General features: G+C 39.9%; 1 protein-coding gene across 1 annotated transcript in view; it reads right to left on the bottom strand.

Moving 5' to 3' along the window:
- Positions 1-25,841, bottom strand: part of zmat4a (zinc finger, matrin-type 4a) — a 99,704-nt gene that overhangs the window by 12,257 nt on the left and 61,606 nt on the right. Inside the window, 2 exon segments of the mRNA XM_026343823.1 lie at positions 3,036-3,132; positions 14,662-14,883. Coding sequence (XP_026199608.1) covers positions 3,036-3,132; positions 14,662-14,883 — 319 coding nt within the window.

Raw genomic sequence — 25,841 nt, 5'->3', positions numbered from 1 at the left:
CAGCTAGACAGTTTAAATTTAGACACAATTGTGTGTCCCAACAAGACAATAATGCAAAGACAGAGACAAATCAAAGCTGTAGAATAAAACAGGCTTTTGATATACAGTATGTGCACTGTGCTTTAAATTGAAATTATGTGTAAAGCACCATCTAAAATGAATTTAATTCAGTTCAAATTTAATTAACCTCTAATAATTCTGCCAAGATTTCTATTAATGTAATCAAGAAAGTACTCTAAGTACCACAAACCACAGAAATCAGCAAGCAAGAGGACAGTGTAAGACTGAATAAAAGGAAATGGACAAATATCAGCAGCACTCCTGCCACATGAATTGCAAACTACTACCTGTTTGACCATTATACCATACAAAGAATCACATTTTTAGTTCTTACGGTATCGGGAGGCTATGACTAATTATCCCTAATCCATTGTGCTACTAAGTGTAGCTGCCAGTATGACGACAGTGCTGACTAACTGAACAACTTCCTGCAGCATCAAACCTACTTTTAGATTATAGGTGTAAAATATAAGCAGATAAGAAACAGACAATATTTCATATTTTTGAAATATGAAATCCACTTTAGAAGGCATTTTTATATCCTCTAAGGTCCTTGGTTTGAGGAAACTGGCTTTAATAGGCTTTAGATTACTGTAATCAGGCTGCTGCAGTTTATCATGCAAGTCAAACACTGAGAAAACCAGTGCATCAAACAACAGAACATCATCTATAGTGTTGTTACCTAAATACTAGGGCTGAAGTCAACAAACAGACCACCATGAAATACAACCACAATTTGATTGTCAGTTCGACTCCATTCTTCATTTCTGTGGTGAACATTGTTTGGGAGAAAGAGAGGACAGTAGAAGGAATGCCAGCAGTTTGTCTCATTAAAGGGTCCAATTGATTAAATCTCCTTTTTTCTTAGTTAACTCTGACCAGTCACAGCAGCCTACCGAAGCTTGGCTTCTCTGCAGAACCCAGAAATAACCTGAGACAATGAGCTCCTTCCTTCCAGCCAGGAATGCACACAATGCTGCTAACTATTTTTGTCTTAGCTAGACAGGTTTACCGTGACGCTCTACTAGAGTCGAAAAAGAAAGAAGCTATTTTAGGTTTTCTCTTCTTCATGTTTGGAAACTGAGAGGGTGAAAGCATGGCAGAACACTGAAACTGTGAAGAAAGGGAGAGCAAAGATCCATGCCATAAAACCAAATCAAACTAATACATCATCAGACAAAGTCCATTAGGTTAGAGTCCCCTTTTTTGGGTGCCAGCAGCAAATCAGAGGGTTTAAGCACTGGGGGTTGTTGTACTCATGTAGTCGGCTCGTTACAGGGGTATTGATCACACTTTACCTACACCTTAGTACACCTGTCATGGATGGGTAATTTGTTCCTTTCTTGAGCTAAAATAGAATTTCCTCATTTCGTGTCCTTTGTTCAGACGGGTCATACTTTATAGCTTAGTTTCCTGTTTTAAGGAGTAAGGAGTTTTATCAGTGTGACCTTCATATCAATATATGTGGCATAATTAGGCCGACACCTCAGCTAACCTGGTGAGATAAAATCATTGGTACTGAAATCACTAACCATCACTAAAGTAGCTTGAAAAGCACTTGGAAAAAGTATTTAAGTACAATAACAAAGCAGTTGTTCTTATGGTGAACTTGAACTTTCCACTCCTGGTTATGCTGTAAATAACTGCTTGCTGCATCCAGAAATAATCATGATTCGAGCAAGGAGACTGAGGGCACTGAATTGTGTCTGATTAAACCAAAACAATTAGCTGAAAGATGCTGAAATGCTTCCTAAAGCTGAGAGGGAGTGCACAGTCAGGTGATAATTCTCTGTAGGTTCACAACCACAAGCAATATTGTATTAATATACACAATACTACTACTTCTAATAATTCTGCCCCTTCATTAGCTTTTAAGATTTGTTCATCACCTTTAAATAAAATCCACAACACTTTCCATCTGAAATTTGCGTGTTTCAAACTGTTTCAAAACATATGAAGGACAGCCGGGGCAGGACCTCCAGCTTCCACCCATATATTCACCATAAAGGCCTTTGAGTAATTCTTTATTTCAGGCCTGTAGTGATACATAACACTAGACAAAATAAAACCGTCCAGTGCTCTCTGGAGTTTTGTAGTCATTCTTATTCCTTTGGGGGTACTATGTCTAAGAGAGCTTTACCCTGCTCTGATTTTGGGTGTGTGCACTGGCCAAGGAATAGTTATTGTCCACGTCCCCTTATCGGGAATTGCTTCAACAACATGAAGAATAATAGTTTGCAAGCTTGATTTTGTACTAAAAAGAAACTTTTTTTTATTATGTTATGTCAGGAAAGGACTGAACAGAAGGTACCCAGAGATGCTCTAAAAGCTAGTGTTCACTTCAGTACCAGTCCCATTTGTTCAGCTCAAACTTGTAGATCTGCTTAATGATGCATACATTTTCAAAAGCTTCATCCTGGTATTCATTTAAGATACCTATTGTTAATAGCAGGGAAGTGACTGTGTGCAGGCTTTTTAAACAGTCTTATGTTTTATAGCTCGTTTCAAGGCAGATGTCTGCTGGAGATGAATTCCAGCGGGCTGTCTGTCTGTTTTGACTGTACGGTAAGAACTTGTTGATTCTCAGTATGAGATGGGCTTCTGCAGGTGCAACAGCCACCAGTTACTGTTTCAACATGGTAAAAACAGGAAAGGGCTCAATTAGAGAATTTTCCTTAATACTGTAGACTGAGCTTAAAGGATACCCTCAGCAAAATGAGCCCATCTGAAACGTCTGTCTCAGCAATACAGCTCGCTACAATACTCTCATGATTTATGCATACAATGTGAAATGTACTGTATCTTAAGTGCAAAGGCCCTCCTTAAGAAGCAGGGGATTTCAAGGACACAGATGAAAGCAAAGAAAACAACATATTTCATGCCAAATATAGGGTCTAGCATTTTGCATTTTAAGTAGCAGCATTAAAAGTTAAACAGGAAATTAGCTTTTTTTTTTTTTTTTGTGGTGCACTCACTTGTTTTGGTGCTTTGAGCCCTGCAGATGTGCATGATACTGTGCCACCGAGTTAAGTGTGACGCTACAGACTTCACAGGTGTAGCTCCTTTTCAGACCTGCAATCAAACAGAAATGCACATTAAAATCTAGGAATGACATAGACATATATACTATTGTATACTAATCTGACATTTCCAAATGATTTTCCCTCCTGTGTACTAAATCAATACAGCATCCATCCCTGTGCAATAACATTTGCTCCATGCAGATACACTCAGTACCGTAGGGGAGCATTTCATTTTCCAGATTACCTCGCTGACAGAGCCTGGAGATGCAGTGGCAAGAATCAATTAGAATTGTGTAGACAATTAAATGTCATTCATTTCAAAATCCCAGGGAAATGAATGTAACAGTTGAACAGGACAGATGTAATTAATGATTTAATATTGCATTTACCAGGAGATTGTAGAGAGAAGAAAATAACAGTTAGTTTAAAAAGGTGTAAATATCCCTGTATCTATTCTGCTGTGTTTTACTGTCCAGATACACTTCATGTCTCCATTGTACAAACTCACGGGGCCTTTTCTGGGTTTTAGTATTTAATTGACACTGTTGTACCTGAAGAGAGATATTGACATCAACACAGCTCTATGTGCACTTCTATCACAATGCTTGGTTCAGGTCTGTTCTCAACTGTGACCAAGCAAGTATTTATGATTTGGGAAGTCTTTAAGTCTTTATTATTATTACACATAATGTTTTATTTCCCTTCAGTTAAACTCATGTCTCACAAATCACAAAGGGTACCTTTAGTGTTGGTATGGAGACACAAAATGGGAAGTGTTACTATATGAGACTGTGGCTATGAGAATGTGCTGCAAATGCTAAAAATCAACAAACCAGGTCATACAAATAACAGACAGACAATCCTCCTCATGTCCCGTACAGAGAAGACTTACAGAAACCTGGAAGCAGGCGGGAGAGTAAGTGCTGTAGTGGTAGGTGAAATACACCAGTGAGCAGGTGCATTCAGTCAGGAAGTAATCAGGGTGGAATAAACCAAATAGAGAGTAGGATCAAAACAGCAGTGGGGAAAACAGAGGACCAAAGGGACAAGAGAGTGAAATATTAAATTCGACGGTAAACCAGGAAATCAGGGAAAATATAGATTATATTCTGATTTGATGGTGATGCTAGAAAATGAGGCACTTTGATGCCTGTCCAGTCAATAGCTGTTGAAACATTTCACAGAAGAACACAAACACTGGGTGGGGCGACATATTATTAGGATTTGTCCTCTGGACGTCTGGACACCATGAGTATTGAGATATTTTGGTTCAAACTGACAATGCAACGATTTATTTTAAAAAGTTACCACAGAAGTAAGAGAAAACTTACAAAGTCACAGCAGAGAGTTATCTGTCAGGCTGCGCACAGGTGTCTGATTTATTTGCCGTCAACAAAATTTAATCAGTTGCCTAAAAATGTTTTAAATCATGTAAGCTAAACACTGTCCTCAGTGCCTGTGATAGCAGTCGCATTGAGTCAGCACCCCGTTGCTGCAAATTATGAGCACCTCGCATAATCGCTGTCATGTTATACTAATCTTATTGTAGTATGAAAAACGGCTGCCTTGATTGCCTCACTCTCGCAATTGAGTTACCTCCACTATAAATATGCCTCAGAGCAAAAGGCCAAGAGAAAATAAATGTCACCCTGCGCTCATTGAATCACATTTCCATATCCTCCTCAATCAAATTTCCCCCATGAATGATCGCTTACTGTCAATCGCTGCGCCGCGGAATAAGCCTCTGAAAATTAGAAATACTATTTTGTTCTTTGAGAGCAGAGGCAGGTGATGTAGAAAATGTGCGCCATTTGCTGACAGTTTACTTCTGAGATGTTGATGTCAGCTGTTTCCGTCCACCGTTTTTTGATGGAGTGCAATATTCCCCAAAGAGAAAGAGGCAAATCTCTCCATTTCACTCTCGTCCCGATAAGCTGTACAATAACCACTCTGTCAGTCGGCTGCCACCAGGACTGAGATTTCAATTTTGCACGGCCGTCCCCAGACACGGTCGTGAGCTGACGTTAAAGTTTTGCAGCGGGCAGCGAGGGTCCGCTCTGCAGTGGCCATTTGACAGCTTGCTTCTCAAACTATTTTTGAAAGGGTGAAACATTATACAGCAGCCAGGTTATCCATCATTGCCAGCCACCTGCAGCTCTTCCCCCGAGGTGCTGCACTGCATGAGCGATGAAGGCACCAGGAGCCTTCGGGCCTCTGCTGCGCTTCCCCTCCATCACCTTAACTTCTTACTTTCTGAGGCATCACCACTGAGCCACCGGAGACCCGTTTGTATTGGTTAACATGTCCCTTAGCCGAGGAAAAGAGAAGAAGCTCAGGAGAGGATGCAGAAAAGGAAAAAAATGCGTTCTGCAGTCTCATCTATTTAAGTTAAGATGGAATTTGTTATTATAAAACCACAGTAACAGGTTGTGGAGCTGATGCATGGGGAAGAAAATGCTGTGTGATGTTTTACATTTTCATTTGATCTTACAGTCACAGAGGAAACTTTTAAAAGGAACTAGGCTGTGGTTGTGGATGAGAACACACACCATGGCCTTTTCATGAACTCCACGCAACTGTCTCATCTGTGTAATTCAATGCATTTATTTGTTCTATAAACTCTACAGCAGATATGTTTACATATATATATATATATATATATATATATATATATATATATATATATATATATATATATATATATATATATATATATATACACAGGCCCTAATTTAAAGTGATGTTACAATAAAGTAGTTGCTGCAGGATCCGTCCTCCTTAAGGACTAGCTCATTCATTATATACAATATCCAGTATCTGTGTGTGTTTCGGTTATAATTATTTTAGTCACACACTTATTGTAAGGAAAAGTAGAGACATTGTAAATATAACATTATCGCTTAGTTACAGTGCAGTGTACCTGCTAATTTATCATCATTTTGTCAGATCACATTGTCTTGGTGGGTGATACGTATCCCTAAATGGGACAAAAACCTCCCTTTCACTCCAGCAGAACATGGAAATTGCTTCCTAGTGTGGACCTGCCACATTTACACTGACTTACCAGCGGGCCACAGATTGCTGGTCTGGGAGCTCAGTGGAGTTATTTGATTTGCACCTTAGTAAATCTCTACTTGTCTCTCCGCTAATTGAGACCTATTGCCTGAGCCCTTGGGAGGGAACATGGTGGCAGTATGAATCATCGGCAATGTAGTTCTCTACATAGACTGTTTATGAGCAGTGGAAAGGTGGTGCAGGTCTGGGGTTCATGCTAAATTAACCAGCAACCATCTGCCCTGCTCAGATGGCCCTAGTTTAGCTCATTCTCTCTGCGGCTGCAGCAGGGTGCCCAGGCTGAAAGAGCATATGCTAAATCAGAATCCACATGAAACAAAACGTTGGCTGAGTTCTGACTCTGGGACATATCATAGAGAGCTGCTTTGTGAAATTGACTTGAGAATGAAATCATCACTCAGAATTGTTTTCATCCCTTTGAAGCAATAAAACATGCATGCTCATCAAACCCCGAATAGGATTGGTCTTTGAAATTGGATGCAGTTAAGAAACATGCAATGAGTTAGGATGTAATATCTTTAGCTGGGATGAATAGTTGTGCTTCTGCTGGTCCAATCTAGTGTTTAAATTGAACCAGTTTGGACAGGCTTTGCCTTTTGTTTCCTCTCAAAGAGGACCCTGATCAGCTGCTTGTAATTTGCCCGTCTGTGAGGCAGCTATTAAGGCAGTAATAGATCTATTTTGAGGTCATGGAGGAGTGGTGAATATTAGACGCAGCCAAGAGCAACAACTTGAGAACTGTGATTGCGGGGCTCTACAGAAGGAAATGAAAAAACAGAGGAAGTGAAAAAGAAGGAGACAATGTGCTAAATCTGCCTGAAACACATCCCCGATTAATGTCTGTCAAGGGGTCTGGAGAAACACAATTTGTCAGTCGGGAGGTTTGACGGGCTCGACTATAGTCTAAACGCAGTGTTTTGGAGAGAACACTGACAGATACAAGCAGGAGTCGAACCACGGACTGAGCGACACATTGAAGAAGCAACATCTAACTGCTGCTTGATCTACAAGAACATGACTGACAGTGTTCAGACAAAGTTTTAAGATTTGTTTTTCCTTCACAGCCGTCAGGAGACCAGTTCAGTTGAGTCAGCCAGCTTGAAACATTCTGTGTACCTGCACAATATCACATCAAATACCTTTTATTCTTGTAGCTATTTTTGGTACAGTTTTTTTTTTTTTTTCCTCAATGAGTTGTTTGAATGAAAAGACCTGCCGCTGGCTGTGCCTGGTGAGCTCAAAAACACAATAGAGCCACAGATAAGATGGAAATGTATCAAATGTGGAGATGATACCAGTAAAATCCAACATTTGAGGTTGGTTCTCCCAAACCTTTTTCAAACTAAAACAAAAATGGTCATTTTGAAGCTATAAAAGAACTCTAATACCCTCTGTTTCAGTCCTGTTCAAAATGGAAAATTGCTGTACGGTTTATGTCTTTATGGAGAGGCTGAGGCTGGGAGAAGCTAATTTCAGCTGGTTAGGTGCACGGTGTGCTTTAGTAAAGGTTGGGTAAAAAACTGACCTATATGTAAGTGTGACTTAATCAAATCTTGAGCAGTTCAGTTGTTTTAAGAAAGTCTGTTCGCACAGAACATTCTGTCCCTGTACCTCACTGAACAGTATCTAGTTATGATTAAAGTAGTAGTAGTATAATTAATGGTGTGTTATTGCCCAAAGTCAACAGTACCTATGATATAGGTGCAAATTTTTAAATCTTCTTTCATACTGTACTAGCAGAGAAAAAATTTCCCAGAACACAGTGCAGTATTCTTTAGATTAAGCATTCTCTCTTAGCACTACATCAGTACTATAAGATAATATTCGATATTAAACTGCTCACTTGGCTTTTTAGCACTGTATAGGACATACTCATCCTTTCTCTGGGAGCTTTCCCAGAACAATCCGACTGGATGCCGTTGAAGAGTTAAGGTGCCTTCAGCTTGAGTGGCCTCTTCACCAGCCACCATTCATTTTATTCATCAAATCCAAGGCAGGTGGCTGCGAAGCGCCAGCAGTGCACAGTCTGTGACGATAGATATGGAGGGTGCTTAAAATGTTTCCAAGCGCTTTACAGCAGCTTCATTTTATAGGAGATGACATCATTCTATCCTGTGTATTCAACGCAGTTCTTTCCAACCTATGGTAGAAACGCTGCAGAAATATTCACTTGTACAGTGCTGCCAGCTCCTGAAAGCAGCTATTGGCTATGCTGAAAGTCGATAGAGGTAGTTAAATGAAGCCATCACCTTATTTGCATAGTTGGCCATTTGTATGTCATTGTAACAGACAATGTAGGGGAAAGGGAGGAGAACACCCAAAATATGTTTAGAACTTTCTCCTGTAGACTCTTGTTTTTGTTTTTTTTTAATAAAACAGGCCATTTCTTAAAATAACTTCATGACTTTAATGCTTTGTCTAGACCCACATTACACAAATCATTTTGTCCTGTATTGTTAAATGTTAAAATATCAAATTTAATCAAAGACTGTTATGTGCATCTGAATTCCTAGCTCTACGTCCAACTCCTCTCCTTTATCCGGGCTTGGGACTGGCAAAGTGACCCAAAGGAGACACTCTGGCAGTGACTTAGTGTGCCAGTGAGAAACATTTACATCCCGCTCTGTAGCCAGGGCGGGCTCAGCGGCAGCTTGGCACACATTTGATCCATTTAAAGTGTGGACACAGCGCTGTGGGTCTCCTCTCTGCTCTGACTGCAGCCGCGGGAGGCTGCTGTGACACTGAGCGCCTGTGAGAGCTTCGGGATGGGGGAGGGGCTCAAGGCAGCACAGGCTACTAGGTGAGGACAGTAACTGCACAATGATACGTTCTTTCACGTCGGAGTCAACAGCACAATAATAGAATGTCACATAACAACATTATATTTGGTTTGTGTTCTTACAGTAGTTCGTTGTAAAGCTCCTCACCACTTAAAAATGCTCTCAGTATCAATATACCCTACATCCCTTATATAAAGAGCTTTCTGGCTGGCTAAGGAGGAGCTGGCTCACCAGGAGACACTTTGTGAATATATTAGTATGTTGCTCAGTCTGAAATCATCTTCAGAGCATTTTCTTGTCAACAGCAGATGCAAGAGATGCAGAGCAGACAGGGAACATAATGGACTATTCCATAGCCATGGTAGTGGATTTGAGTGGAAACACCAGGTGTGGCACAGCATGAGTTTTAGTAGCTTTTGCATTATATCCAGTATTTTAATATGTTTATCAGAAAACCTGCTATCTATCCAAAGAAAAGAGCTGCGGGATTGATTGCCATTTTAACTGTGATTTTTTTGGCCTACAATTAAGGTAGGCAGCTGGATACATGGTTTCTTCCCATAGACAACGTTATAACTCAAAGTTTGAGCGCTTGATGACTAAAACATGAGAGTTTCCTGGGTCAATCATCAGTACAAAAGATAAACAGCTGTATTAGAAAACATGTTCTTTGATAAACTGTAAAAGTCACGATCTAATATCTTCTAAAATATTATACTTGCAAATGAGTCATGTGCAATAACAGGGGCAGGAGCTAACTTATCAACCATTCCACTGAGAAAAGTGCTGCTGCTATCTCCAGCTTAAATCTGAAGCCTTCTGAATTCGCAACAACTCCCATTCGTGCCTCTGGTCGACTTCCTTTCCACAGCAACGGGGATCAAGTCTCATGGGTAATGTGGTGTTTGCACTATTTTGTGATTTGCTAAAACAACATAAAAGAGAATCTTGGCTCCAGGTGGCTCAGTAGCTGGTGAGCGTGGACAGACCGGGGCCCTAATTTCTTCAAAACTAAATCCAAGAAGATGGCTGCTGCATGCATGAACAGTGTAAAAGCTGTAGTAATGCAGTGTTTATTAGCACATCTGTCTTATTTGTGTCTCATTACAGTATATGCGTGGTACACACAGCACTGGCCAACTTCTATGTGTGGACATGTTGCATTGCCAGCAATGACTAACCTGGCTAGATCTGGCGTTGTTATGGTAACCTGACTGGTATACTGGAATGTGGCCAACTTAGGCAATGACATCCTTCCTAGCTCCAACTTCTACAAACTAATAGGTGGAAGTGCAGTACACTGTGATTCATCTTGAAAGGGCGGCATTATTCTGTGAGATCATTTTCATATCACTCTCTTCCCATCAGCCGTCTTCTCTGTCGTCTTTTCTTTCAATCGCACTTGTAGAAACAGTAGAGATGTGAAAAGTCACGCTGAATATTTTTTTCTTAGATTCAAAAAGAAAAAAAAAAAAAAAGCTACAACAGAGCCTTGAAAATAGTTTTTAGAAAGGCTGATCCTGCTGGGAATATTAGGAAATAGAAAGTAACTGCTCAAGTCTACTTTGCATAATTAAATAAGTAATATTATCCTCTCTGGCAGGAAATAAGATGATTACCGTGTCTTCAGAAAGAATTCAGACCCTCTTTTGCATTTGCTGTGTAGGAGGTATGATGATAAAGCTGACATTTTGGACAAACAGAGTCCAAGAAATCAGCAAAACCTTGACACCTGACGAGCAGCTGGATGCCCCACTAGTGAACTGGCGGCTAACAGTCAGATAAACCAAGCTGCCTGTCGTCTGATTGTCTGTCACTGTCAAGAGGGGAAACCAGGGATGCTTTTTTCATTCAGTCACCATTGAAGCAGAACAGATGCAGAGGCTGCAGCTCCTGTTTCATTTAGCTGCTGCTGCACGGAGACACAATGTACTGTAGGAAGATAAAGGAGTCTGGTCTCTTTAAGGAGTTCTATTATATCCTGTGCAATAAATAGAATTAATCTGCAATTATGTCTTGGTATTACTCTATTTTTAGATAACTGCAGTGTTCCACGGTACCATGTGTCTTTATTACTAAGGTCTATGCTATTGTAAAATTAATATGATATTATATTAAGATCTGGGCTATGTTTTGACCTTTCAACAGTGTGAACAAAAATTGAACATAACAGTGATTATTGTATATTCCTAATATTTTATGCCTCTCATTTAGGAGAGTGATTATGTGAACATCTGTAATACTATATGTATAGGAGTCATTATCAAGAGAGCAAAGGCTGGATCAGTAAATCACTGCTGGACTAAAAGTTTAGAAGTAAAATATTAACAATATCTATAATTTTGTGAAAGGGAGCAAATAATTCTTGTTTATTCTAAGCTAACAATTGCTTGTTTGCTGTACAATGTCATTCAGGGCTTTTGTGGAATGCACTCATATTTTCTTTAACATATTCAAAGTGTCTACATTTGAAACATTTCAGTACATAAAGTAATGGTGGTTTATTTTCACACAAGTAAAAACTATGTGGGTCATGAGAAATGTTGATGTTGAATTCAGTCCCTAACCTTGTGCACTTACACTGGATTTAGCAGTGACTGGGAGCTTAACATAATAATAGACTCTGGTCGACTGTGGCTCCAGTTGGAGCACATTTATCAAATTAACTGGAGAACTATGGCTCTTTTCTAAGAGTTTAACAAGTTATATTTTACAGTGTATTTATATTCATTTCAAGAAAACAAAACAGAACAATAAACTTCCCATCAGCTCGGTCTGTCCACATTAGTGTCATAATGAACGACCAACAATTCATTTTTAATCTGCAAACATAACAGTCCTCACTGTTACAGTAAATGGGATATCTTTTCTCCACATTATGGACAACAAGCCAATAGTAAACTATGAACTCAATGAGTCAGCTACATCAGAATCTAATCAACTATTGGTGCATTTGAGAACAGTTATCTGCAGCACATACAGACCTGCTTTTTATATACAGATAGCTATAAAACATTTAAAGACCTCCTTTATAAGAACTAAGGGCTTTTTATTACGTTGCAGCTAACCCTTTAGGGGTCTCTGCAATTCAGACCAAGGACAAGTGAAGTGCTAATGGTCTTTCTAGAAATAGCAGTGCACCTTTACTCTCCCTCTCCGTCTTTTCCTGCTCTCACCTTTACATAGCTGCACAGACCTCTATCTGCAGTTCCCTGGATGACAGCAACCCCTTCTTTATGGGAGCTGTTGAACGTTTCAGCACGTGGCCAGTGTCCCGCCTGCACGGCTGCCTGGCCACCCGCGACGCCTGCCTTGGTCCCATCCTCGTCTCTACAGGCTCACAGTGCTGGTTTTGCCTGATAAGATGATTTGCCACTTCATTACTAATTGATAATCACTGGAGAGAAATGCTCATTAGACCAAGTGCTGAATAGTGCAGCTTGCACGCTGATATTTTCAGTCTCTTCATAATGACTGTGTTGATGTTGGCGTCTCCTCCTAACATGCTGCATAAACAGGCACTGTGGCAAAGAGATGAGACTGAAGGAGGGGAGAGCTGGTCAGAATTCAAACCACACAAATGCTTTGGGTTGTTACTGTGTATCAGCAGCAGTATATTGATGGTGAATTTACAACTTTTGAACAAGCCACAGATCTGTTTTCAGCAATACCGCTGTCTTCTGCTATCCTCCAACTCTCTAGTGATTAACACACAGTGCCGAGATCAATGCCTATATAATGAGGGAATTAGAGGAGCAGTATTCTTAGACTCTCATAGTATTGAAAAAAATAATGAAAAGCAGAACTTAACACTGAGAGTTCTTGTGGTGTTTAGAAACTTTAATTTGAATTCATTCATTTTCAGTGAACATTAGACACTGTCATCCACTTTAATGGCCATGAAAACCGTTTTTTTCACCCAGCTTCCTATAATGAATAAATGGCTCCCACAAGGGTACAGCATTTAAAAAAGTTAGAGTTCCTACACGTTAAAGACACACTGAATGCATCTTGAGTACAAGAAGAACTGTGTTGGGACTGCCATACAGACTCACATCTTGGACTTAGTTTTCTATCCATCATTCTTGTATTGTCTTTAGTGTATGTTGTTTATGTTGTTTGCTGAATATACAAAGTCCTTGTATGTGTTAGCTCTGTATGTTGATCCAATTTACAGTCACTAGGTGGATCAGATCAGATAGCTGGTCTGTAAGCAAATACAACTATAAGGAGCACAGTTTACAACTGTAGGGTCCATCTGATCCTGTGGTTTAGCAACAATAGGTCAGTAACAGTAACAGTCTGCTTCATTCCCTCTTCACTATTCTACCTCCTACATTATCCTGATTATTCAATCACTGCATGCATTTTGACCTTCTGTGTACATCTCTTCCCATTTGTACATGCTCCCTTACCACATTGCCTATCTTGAACATCTCACAGGGACCCACATCTATCCGAGCTCCACCAACCCAACCCTGTTTCTTAAAAATGACATGTCTATACAACAAGCACAAATAGATACTACTTTCAATAGGCGGGGTTGTTAAACTGTTGAATTTAATGTATTTTCTAAAAACCTGTACTGTACCTGAAATAGACATCTTGTACTCTAAACCTCATCATCCTGTACTCAAAACCACACTACAACATGAAAAAGCTGAACTGACTGGCACCAATCAATTTGTCCTCAACCAGCCACAGTGCACCTAAAAGCCATAAAGAACCAATCAGGCCTGGGATTAGGAATCCATTCGTCTGTGACGATTTGTTTTGCCATTCGCTACGGTCACGCACTGATGCCCTTTACACCTTTGGGCTCCTCTTGCTATTCTGGCAGCCAGCCTTCCACCAGCTGGAATAATATTGTGTTATAGTTATTGACATATTGTGACTGTGAGATGATAAGCAGGAATGTCTCTCATCCTCCCTAAAATTAACAGCTTGTGACACACTGGTGGATTCCAGAAGGACTCGAGCTCAGCGAGCTGTCTTTAACAGCAGAGTAGGCTTACAAACAGGCTGCTCCCTATCTGTGCCATTATCGCTGGTGCATCTGTATCACTCTTCACTCATTCTACTGCTTGGTGCATATAAAAATAGTAAGGTTTAAATTCATATCATTTACAGAGATGATCAATGAATGATCTTTAAGGCTGTGCTGATATGTTTTTTATTTTAAACAGTTCACTGAATGACTGGGTACAATGTAAATGGAGTTATCATCAGTGAATTAACCCATTGCTCCCAGCTGTACAGAGTGTTTTAGCATGATTCAGCTCATTGTACTGCTTCTCCTGTACGTTGCACAGCTTTATTGTTTTAGTTCAGCCTCGCCGCTCTCATCATCAGCATTTCCAGCCACATCAGTCAGCTGTTTACAGCTCTGACTGCTATGCTACTTGCACAGCACCAAACAGACAGAGGAAGTTAGTAGTTTCCATTCCATTCTGTTGCTTTCTTCACAAGATCCTCTCCTATTTTTCACAGTGCATTATGCTGTAAACAAGAAACCTTAAAGTCAACAAGACTGCTGCAAACTGCACTTGGTGTTTGCAAACGTCTCTTCATGTGCCAGCATGTGTCACGTATGCTGGTGACTGCTGTTTGTTTCTTGGCATGCATAGAAACACCACCCTGTATGGTGGCAAAACCTCCAGTGTGCGTTGCTTGGTGGCTCATACAGTACAGGCACCAAATAAATAAAGGGCAGTTGGCCATACCTTTCATCTCTCCCATGTCGAGAGTCTTGCCCAGCTGCTCCAGCAGGTCTGCTCTGGCTGCGTTTTTCTTGTGCTTTTTGCCATCATAATGCTGCTGGGCCATGCCAGGATTGTTGAACCAGGCGTTGCATAGCTGACAGTAGCGGTCTGAGTCGCGGCGCTGTCGCAGGGAGGTCATGGGAGATGTTTCTGGGGAGCTCTTAACAGGACTGTGGGATGCCTCTGAACAACAACAACAAAAGACAAAACTGACGTTCTATAAGGTTTTTAAGATGAAAAAGAAACTCTTGGTGATTATTAACACGTATAAGGTAGACAGTAGACTCCCAGCATGCCTCCAGGAAGCTCTTGGTTTAACTTTTATATTGTATAATATGAAGAAATATAGCGAAATAAAACTATAATTTGGTGATTGAATACGTGTAATTAATAAAATAAAATATTTTACAACGTTTTTTTGTAAAATATTTAGAAAAGATTTACAAAGTTCAAAAAGATGGGGAAAGACATGTTACAACAACAAAAAACTGCAACAAAAAGAGATCAAGATTTATGGTATCTGCTTGCTGTAGCTAGTTCAATTCAATACAGCTTATTTATATAGCACTAAATTACAGCAAAGGTCATCTCAAGGCACTTTACAGGGTTTAAGGTGTAAGAAAATAACAAATATTTAAAACTATGTAGAGAATTATATGGAAAAACCAACAATTCCACTTGAGCAGCATTAGTATAAGTTGACATTCGTTCAACCTTTATTCATTAAATCTATTTATCATATAAGACCTGACATAGGAATTCATTAATAGGGCAACATAGCTATAGAGCATTGGATGAAGGGACTGAAGATAAGGATTCTTAAACAGTTCACCCTTTCAAGATTTACAAATTATGTGCATAGAACAATGGTCTTAAGTCATCCTAAACACTGTCAGAGAGTAGTTTCATAATACTGAAGATAACAAATGCAGTGCATGGCAGTTAAGTCCATGTCTGGAAAATAGCTTTAGGGTAAATGGGAACATAACAAACCTTATTACTGGAATTGGAACTAAAAACACAAGCTGACTTTTTAAAGTGGACATTTGTAGCCTGTAGAACAGTGGAAAGGTTTTAATGAGCACTGATCAGCTGCAATGTAACAACGGATGTGGCCCTGCTACTGTAGCCCTCGGAATAACAAGCTGTTATCTCCATTAAATGCCTGAAGATGAAAACCTAAATTCTACTTGGCAAACGGAATAAAAGGCCTGCTCTTCTCGTGGCTGCCCACTTGTGCCTTTACGCATGGATGACAGCATTAACCCCGAAACGAGCGCCGCATTGGACCGAGCGCTCCCTGACACAAAGTGGCACTATCAACTTAATCAGTTTTAACACTTGAGCGCTTGGCCCACCCTAAGTCAACATTTAGTGTTGTCCCATCATTTTCCATTACACCAGTCAACATGGTTCTAAATGGTATCAAACATAAAACTACAGAATATATAGTACCTCAACTTTCAGCAGTTTGTAAAAGTTGTATGTTCTATGCTCAGTAAGTGAGTGCTCAGAGTTTCGATTTGCATTAGATTCCACATTCAACACTTAGCTGATGCTCTCATCCACAGCAGCTGACTATTACAGTATGTAGGATTTGAATCTGTAAAGGGTGACCTCTCCAACTAATAGGCCAATGTATATTGTCAGGCTTAATTTAATCCCTGTAGTCACTTTAGCAACGAGGTCAGAGGTCAGCTACAGAAGAGTGCCCCCAGAGCTGTTATGGATTTAATGCCTTGCTCAAAGAACAGTTACTTATAGGGAGTGTGCACCCACCATACAGTACAAAAACTGAATCCAAAGACAGAACACTAGTCATTCTGTAACGAGCAGACCCTCTAAAGTTCAGATTAAAGGAACCCCCCGATTTATGCTTGTCAGTAACTTAAAATACAGAGAGCGCTAACAATGTAAAATTCCACCAAAGCTGTTTAGACACCTCTGGCATTTGAGAGATTAAAGCACAACTCTTGGTTTCAACAACAACATTCCAGCAATTACCAAGCGGAGCAGAGACAGGAATGACAGTGTGTGAACGGGAGAATTTAGAAGCAGTGGGGAAGCTCAAAGATGGTGAAATATTTACTGTTATTGTTTGGAGATGACAAAGAGGTTAGAGAACAAAAGAGAAAGGAATTGTTGATTCAAAGATAATAAGAAGAATTAACACTAACACTTTTTTTTTTTTGCTCCAAACTGTATGTTGTAGTTGTTGTGGTGATTTATTTCACATGCTATAATCGAAAATAATACACTAGTATGGAGCTCAATATGGACATAGACATGGAAAGACATGAAACAGCTAACCTAGCTTTCTCGAAGAAAGAGTCATGTTGGTGGTTTCATACTGATGCATGATTAATTTGATCCTCAGCCCATCCAATTATAATAAAATAAGTAAGAGAGTAACAAAGACATGTACTGTACCTGAAGTAATCACATGTAAAATGCAGAGTCTGGTAGTAAGGTTTAAGTCTGGCAAAGTGTTTGTCTGATATTCATCTCAACAGATCAACAAGAGTTATAAAGAAGGTATTGTAGTTTGTTGGAGAATTTGTTGATCAAATCTCTTGTCTGATATATACCCACAAGTTGAGAAGAAACGAGAACCAAATGAGGAACTCAAATGTTCTTTTGCAAATATGCAGGAATTAAAGGGCTGTGATTACACTATCTAGGCAAAGATCATTTATCAGCATCAGTGCAATCTTTCTGTACAGTATTCTCCTCCAGCGAAGTGTAATCACACTCTGATTTAATATTCTCTCTGCTTTTATGACAGAGTGTCCGGGCCATTTGTCTAGCAGCCCACAAGTTTTACCTAAAGTGTTTATGTTCAATGCAAGGCAGCAGCCATTTATAACAAGCTGAGATGTTGCAGGGATGACTCTCCAGTCTCGTAGACAACCCAGCATGCACATAAAGGGATAAACCCTTTCCTCCCGTTTAGTGCATCATTAGAGCCATACTGTTTAACACCCCTCTGTGCTTTGATTGAGGGTTTAGCTCAGTTCAGAAGGCGAGGTTCATCATCATCACCAAGCGGCAGATGGTGTCTGCTTGGTGTGGCACCTGCTGCGTAAAAGGCACTTTAAAGTCGACGAAAAGGCCCTCACACCTGTATTACAGGTTCAAGCATCCACATGATAAAAATGTGCCATATTTTGCTGCATAGAGATGGATTTATGGGCTTCGGCCACAGTGCTGCAGTAAGCACTGAGAACACTCTGAAAACCCTCTGAGAGGATTGCAGCTTTTGTTCCTGAAGCCTTACAAATTCTGACATTGATGTCTGAGAAGAAAATTTATTTTTTGTGAGAATCATCGGGGCACCATGGTATGAATCATCTCAGCCTGATGGTCCTTATTTATCATCGTCAAGTCAAGGAGACAGCACACATGCCACGTTTCATAGTGGCAGCCATGTAGCTGGTTAGTCAGAGGACATGCACAGTGCAGCGTTTACTTGCCTGATAGGCTCTCTGTTGTCTGACGTAATGTGAGGGTGAGGGTTTTGGCCTGTAGATTCAGATTATGAGGAGGAGAGATTGAAGCAATCCAGCACACACACTTACAATGCAGCATTATTAGGCCCCAAACATGGTCTACACAAGTATGTTGCGTGGACCATGACACATGTCCCTGATGACCATACTCACTGTGCATTTTTATATGCCTGTGGAGCTCTGTCCACATGGTCATACAGGCTACTGAACACTCAAAGCATTTCCATGACCACAGCATTAAACGCACATGGCGTTTATTAGGATTTGTCAAGTCATATTGTTGTTGAGAACAGCAGCCATTCAAGGCACCTCGGTGTCATGTCTAATGCTTCAAAATATGCTCATGAGAAATTCAATTTGTTTGTATAGCTCCACATCACAACAGAGGTCATTTCAAGACATTTTATAGTAAGGATAAGTGCAAAGTTTAAGACCTTCCAAAATGTTTAGAGAATATACTGTATACAGAATTATATAGAAAACCCAACAACCCCACTTGAGAGGAAAAACTCCCTTTAGAGGAAGAAACCTCCGGCAGAACCAGGCTCAGAGTGGGTGGCCATCTGCATTGACCAGTTGGGGGAAGAAAAGAACAGCAGGCAACAAAAAATAACACCAAACAACAAAAATACTGGGTAAGTTGGTACGGCCAAAAACTGGGGATCAAACCATTAACCTTGCATTTTTTGAATGGTCCCACTTAACCAACTTAGTTATAGTCATCCCAGTAAAAGGTTATTGTCCTAGTACTAGACCAGCAGGCTCAGAGTATAGGCACTGAGTATTTGATTGCAGATCTGTACATCTGCAATCAAATACGGTCTATTTGATTGCAGATGTACACAGAGAAAAGCTTTGAGAGCAAAGGTTTTGCTAGTAGTGCAGCCAAGAGCCAGTATATGAATAATAGAAATGCAAATAGTTTTGAGTTCACACTTTGGCATCAAATGTTATGCTAATACATTCAGTAGTCAGAGATATTTTACTGAAAAACCCAAATGTCAATCTCATTGTAGTGCTACAGATGAAGCTACATCTTCAAAGTCATTAGGTTCATCCTCTGGAAACTATGGGGATCTGCAGAGAGTTTCCCAGGGGGCATGGGCTCACACCACACACACCCACTGCAACACCGTGACAAGGGAACCTTGAAAATACATTTTTATAGATGTCAATCTAGTAACAATTCAATGATGCAACAATACATGCAGATTGTTCACAAGGCACACGTCCCCTGCACCGCACCCTCATGTTCAACTTCCACAGTTTGAATCCTCAAGATGGAACAATTCATATGTTTTTTTTGCTTTACACACAGGCAAGCTGTTCTTCAGATTTCCAGTTTATATAGCAATAATTTACTATCGTATGTATTTATTTTACAGTTTATTTAGATAAGGTGTCTGGATATAAATCAATATTGTTCTATCCCTATCTATCGTATATATTCTAGGAGGTGGCGGAAATTTCTTTTCTTGGTTGTGGTAGTTGGGAGCTGAATTATTTATTGATGCAGTTACAGGATTTCTAGTAAATTTTTGACTATGTATGAGGTCAGAGGAAATGGAAATGATGACCTGGATCAACTGGAGAATAGAGTGAAAACAAATGGAAATGAGACAGGATTCTATAGGGTGATTTCCTGGTGGGGCATGTATATGTTGGCTATGGCTATAACCCTGTTCACGGTGACTTTAAGAATAATAGAATAGTTTGTTCTGTTCTGTCCTGTAAATGTATTTATGGAAGTCCAAACTATTTGTGGCTTCTCTGCGGATGCAGAAAGCCGGAGCCCCTGTAGCTGCTGGGCTGTCTACCTCTGGATCTGTTCAGACTGGGCTCTACACAGCTCCTTTCTTGTCTTCACACTTGGAATTTAAAGTGATTCAGATAGTGGCTTCTGTGTCCTACGGCAGGGACATTTTCCATGCCAGTTTAGTCATATAGAGTGTTTGTCTCCAGGAAGATGCATAGCACTTTTGCTAAATAAAAAGCTTATATTTCCAAAAAGGCTTTACATAAACAGCCTGATTGTAATGTGCAGACTATAATACAACATTTGTTTGGGCTCTACTGGTGAGGAGTAAAAAACAAATAGTTGGGAGGTTTTGATCCAGCAGAACTGCACATTTTAATGCTGTTCTGTGTTGATATCACTGTATGTGGGTTTGTCAGCTGTCAATTTAAAGCTCATTCTAAATAATTTATCCAGTTCTTTAATTTGCTTGTTCTGAGCTTTAGGAGGCTGTTAGTGTGAAGACTTTACTCATCCATGCTCGAACTGGTTAATAACAGAAAACTAAGAACACATTAGGAATCTAATCCACAGCATAGCAAAGCAAACACTTTGCTTTCATCCGCTCAAAGGCGAAAAGAAAAAGAGTCGCCATGTGCCACACTAATGCAACATTTTATTTCTCAGCTGAAGCAGAACACATCATTTCGCCTGCACTAGTTTCAAACATTGAGATTTGTTTAAAAGCTAAATCCCCTCCCTGCATGGCATTTGTATGCAGACAGAGAAGCAGTACAAAGTAGACCTATTTAGCGTGAACAGAGCTATAAATCTGAGGAGATTCAGCATCTGTGAGAAGAAGGGATCAAAGTGCTCTGAATCCATGCAGCTATGTCTTCCTACAATGCTGCTCTCATATGGGCTTTCCAGACCCCTCTCAACAGCCTGCAAGCTCCAGCTCTACAACTCCGGAAACGTTTTCTCATATTTTCACTTCGTCTCTGAGGAGGAATCTCTGCATGCTGTTCAGGCCATGAAAAGCCAACAACAACAACAACAACAACAACAACAAAAAACACATTCTGGAGATTACTCACTGCTATTACTCTCTGCCCTACAAATAAGAACCTGCACTACAGACTATTTGTTGTTTAGACTCTGTAAAGATGGAACGGGACCTGAATTTAAGTTTTATTGGCTGAAAGAAAGAAACCACTTGTGTACTGAGCACTCTGATCACCGTCAAGGAAAACAACAACAACTGATGGCAGAAGTCAGTGACACAGCAGAGGCAAACGCATTGCATTCAACAGTTTGAATAAGACATCACGAGAAAAATTAGGAATCCATATAAAGAACTTAGGAGAACAGTGAAAGGTTTTAGACTGGCCAAGTGACCCACCAGAACTTCACCCAATCGAACATTTTTTCATCAATTGGTCCAGTAAAAGAGGAATCCAACAATGTGCCAGTGAGTTGCAGGTTTAATTAGTATAAAAACAGGGATATAAAACCAAACATTTAGTTTTACATAATTTAAACTGTGTTCCAGCCTCATATAAGCGACTACAGGTAATCCTACAGAGAACATGGATTTGTACACCAGACTTTTCTCAATACTTACAATTATTTTTTGTTAATTACTGCCATTAAAACCCCCTGTTACAATTAAGGCAAATTTTTAATTTATCTTCTGAAACATTTATAAATAATAGTGTTACTTTATTAATTATTAATTATTGGGGAATTTCTTTGGGGACAGGCTGAAAAACTTCTCATCATATTTTGACAGGTCTTACACTTGACCTAATCAATTTTCTCCAGACTTCGCACTCAGTATTTGTCGATTGACTACAGAAGCTGTTTTCTTTCTAATATTTTAGTGTTTTATAATTCTCTGTATAAATGTATTATATTTTATCAATCTATTCTAATAAAAAGACCAATACACAAATATATAAATGGTCATTATAGCATCGCAAAAACAACAAATCTAATGGTGGCCTAAGACATTTGCACAATACTGTATGTGGAAAAAAACTACGAGGGAGAAATATCAAAATATAAAGCCCTTTAAGTGTTGCTGCTATGATTTGGATAATAGCCCAAGTTACAGTTAATGTTTGGTCATGACCATGTTCCAATTTATCTCTGAAATCCTACAATCACTTCCCAGTAAATCAGTGGAGGGGAAAACATACCCCCCTATTAAGCTGCAGATGTTAGAGGAAGTGACAATCATGGAAGCTATTGTGCTTACGGCCCAGACAACTGGAAACAGGCCAGGGTGTGGATATAGTGCTTAGAGAAACCATGTGGAGGAATATAAAAATACATGTGGCTGTGATTATATAAAATACTAATGACAAATTAACATTTATTCACCCTGCTTGAGTTCTACAATAGAAACTGAATTGGAAGCGAAATGGCACTGCAATATTGGCAGTTGCTATTTAACTAAAAACGCATGCAGATGAGCACGTGCTATATGGGTCAGTGAAAATATTCACATTAGCACAATTGTGCCTGAGTAAAAGGGCAAAGCAGGGTTATTTGTTGGCTTATAGAGGCTATGTGTAATACTGCGCCTGTGGGGAAAAAAACATTAAACATTAATTTCAACTGTCAGATGGAATTCTTGCATGTTTAGAAAGTTAATTTGAAATTCAGAACAACAGCTTACGCAGCGTATTCAGCACTATGAGTTCGGTCTGATGATGTTGCATTTTTTAAAAATTTCTATCATGGGATTAGAATGGGAGCTGTGGGACCACAGGAATGATGTACGCCATGAGTTCATAACAAGTAAGACATTTTTTAAAAAGCATCAAGTAAAGTTTAAGAGACTCTCTGACAGAACACAAATGCTATGTTCTCATCAGTTTACTTAGTTTTTTTTTTTTTTTAAATAGCATCTGCATGGCTGTTTGATGTTTGGGTTGAGTGAGGATAAAAATGCATTGCAGGCTAGAGTTTGTGCAGCTGCATATAGGCTGACAGCAGGCAGCAACAACAGAGAGTCCCAAGAGGCAGGCGGATCAACAGAGGAACTCGGCCAGCCCGCTGACATTGCTTATGAAGAAATCAATAGACCGGGCCTCCTGGTGCCCTGGATTTATCTTCCGGACAATTTCTATTTGTGACAGATCTGGGTGCCTGTACAGTAGAGGTGGGTTAAATTACTGTTTCCGAGGAGAAAACAAGCTCAGTCCACTGGCTGGCATTTCAGCTGGGATATGGGACGTTTGAACATGCCTGCACACAAATATAAATAATGTTTACACACTGCCCCCCATCCCCCCCGCACCCAAAAGAAAAAAAGTCACACATTCTAAGATTTAGTTAGACAGCTTTTAGCTTTAATTACGGCATGCATTGACTGTGGCATTGTTTCGATAAGCTTCTTCAATGTCACAACATTTAAGCCTGTCCTGAGTTGCATTAATTTAAACTTTCACCAAGATCTTGTATTGATGATGGAAGAGTCAGACCACTGGAATATGCCAGTGCCATCAGGGAAGAAAAAATCCTCTGCTGGAATAACCTGGTCATTCAGTCAGCTGACCTCATTCTTTAGACACATAATGTTGCTGAACCTAGACCTGACAACTGCAGCAACCCCAGATCATAGCACTGCCCCCACAGGCTGGTACAGTAGAAAAAGAAGCCTTTATTTGTCATATGTGCATGTTACAATGAAATTGGTCCTGCATCCCCCTGGGGGGAGCAGTGGGCAGCCACACACAGCACCTGGGGAGCTAGCATGGAGTGTCTTGCTCAAGGACACACCTGGTGTGGGTGACAGGGTTTGAACCCCAAACCTACATGCATCTAAAGCTAATGATCTACCCATTGAGCCACCAGGCCGCCTAGCATAGGCACTAAGCATAACGGGTAATTTACTTCACCCACCTCTCTTCTTTCACTGATGTGCCCATCAGACAGCAGCTGGCTATGTCACAGCTATGTTTAATTTACTATTAAACATAGCCTTTATATGATTTGATTTCACCAAACGTTTAAGTGACCACCAATCACAATCATTCAAGATGTTTTTCAGGCCATATTTTTTCCTTGAACATGATGGTTCCCCACTATCCATGTGTTGGACAGTTTTCTTTGCTTGGTTCATGCCAATAATTTGACCAGTCTGCAAAAGATTAACATCTTTTTATGACCACAGGATGTTTCTTAAGACATGGTTGTTTAAGAAATGAGAAGCTACTCACTGCATGCTGATATAGACACTGTTTATGATATATGACAATGTAATACTGTATATTGGCAATATTTGCTTTTCATGGTATTTGGTGTTCCATGGTGTTTTAAAAGGTATCTGAAGTTTATACTTCATGATAATTGTATCTGAAGATATCAGATTCGTGAAACCAGATGCAAACTAAAAAAGGAAAACACTTTTTTCTGACATGGGTGGTTGGGTGTCAGTGAAATTGATGACAGTGTCCCCCCCATCCCATCCATTCATCCCTCCCACACACACACACACACACACACAAAGGCTCTAGCAGGCATGGAGCTGCCTCTGTTCTGAACCACTGGCCACAGATGGCAAGCTTAATGGCTGTGGCATGTGGCAAAAAGAGCAAATAGCAAAGTGTGCTGGAGTGAACACTGAACACTGCATCGACAGACTGCAATCCAACTTGCAAGAAAAGACAAACTTAATCAAGTTTTGCTGATGCTTCTGATTTCTTTAATATTTGTTATTTTCCAATGCTGACTCTTCATCTTCTAATCTTCTAATTACAAAATGAGAGTTTTTTTTTTTTTGGAAATGTGTTTTGCCCCCTATGAATTTGAACTTTGGAACATTGCATCAACAAATAAAACTGTCAGGTTTTGTTTCGATCACTCCCTAAGAACATACATAAATACTTCAGCCTGAAAGGTCGATACAAACAAAGATTAAAAAATGCTTAAAAAGAACAGAGTCCATGGTTGGGTGCTGGGCTGTGAATGCAAGACAGGAAGCAGCAGCAGCAGGATGGTGCAGAAGAACTTGGAGAAAATGTGGTCTTGATTGAATTGTGAAATCCACAGAGGTAAAGATTCTTATAAGAATTGAAGACCTTATTGGCATTTCTTTCAATTCATATTACTAAGAATTTTTAATTTCCTGCAAAATACAGTCATTTGGCCTCTGTATTTGGCCTGAGCTAGAGCTGCAAACTTGAGTTTTTCTGTCCCACTTTTCACTACGCCTGAATGCTACTTTGGTGCTGCTGCAGAAAAATGAATTATTCTATTCTTTTGTCAGCCAGAGGCTTCAGGGATTGATCTGACAAACATTAGCTCAAAGACAAGAGGTCGGTGCCTCAATCTACTGATTCAGTCTTAACACTCGAGAGGGAAAATGGATGCAGTGGCTGCGGCAGTGCTAATGTAGGATAAATTCGGACTGTCCAACATTGGGAGGCTTCAGATGATACAACTATGAAAATGCACCACCTTATCAGTAGACAGAAAACTTCCAGCAAATGAAAGAAAAGTAGTGGGTAGGAACCACTGAGAGCATGAAATAAAAGACAAAGCTGTGAAGTGCATATAAATGACTCAGTACTGGGGCGCCAACAAGCTGTGGTAAACAAACAAAGCTCAAGGCTGATCTGTTCACATCCGCGCTGCTCACTGCAGTTTTGGGCTCGTCTGAAAATATATTGTTTGCCATATTCCTCATTCACTGTTTCCCCCTCTGACCTTTGCTCATTATTCTCACAACTGCCATTTTGTTAGTAGATTCAAGGTGAGCAGCTGTCAGTGGACTTAAATTGCCCGAAGGTAAAGAACAGTTGGTGATTAAGTCTAAATAAGACACTCATAGACACACACATACAAACACACACACACACACGCTTGGAAGAACACAGCCAATCACA

The sequence above is a fragment of the Anabas testudineus genome, chromosome 9, assembly GCF_900324465.2.
Source record: "Anabas testudineus chromosome 9, fAnaTes1.2, whole genome shotgun sequence".
NCBI lineage: Eukaryota > Metazoa > Chordata > Actinopteri > Anabantiformes > Anabantidae > Anabas > Anabas testudineus.
The sequence above is the reverse complement of the archived record's forward strand: the minus strand, read 5'-3'. Positions and strand labels throughout refer to the sequence as shown.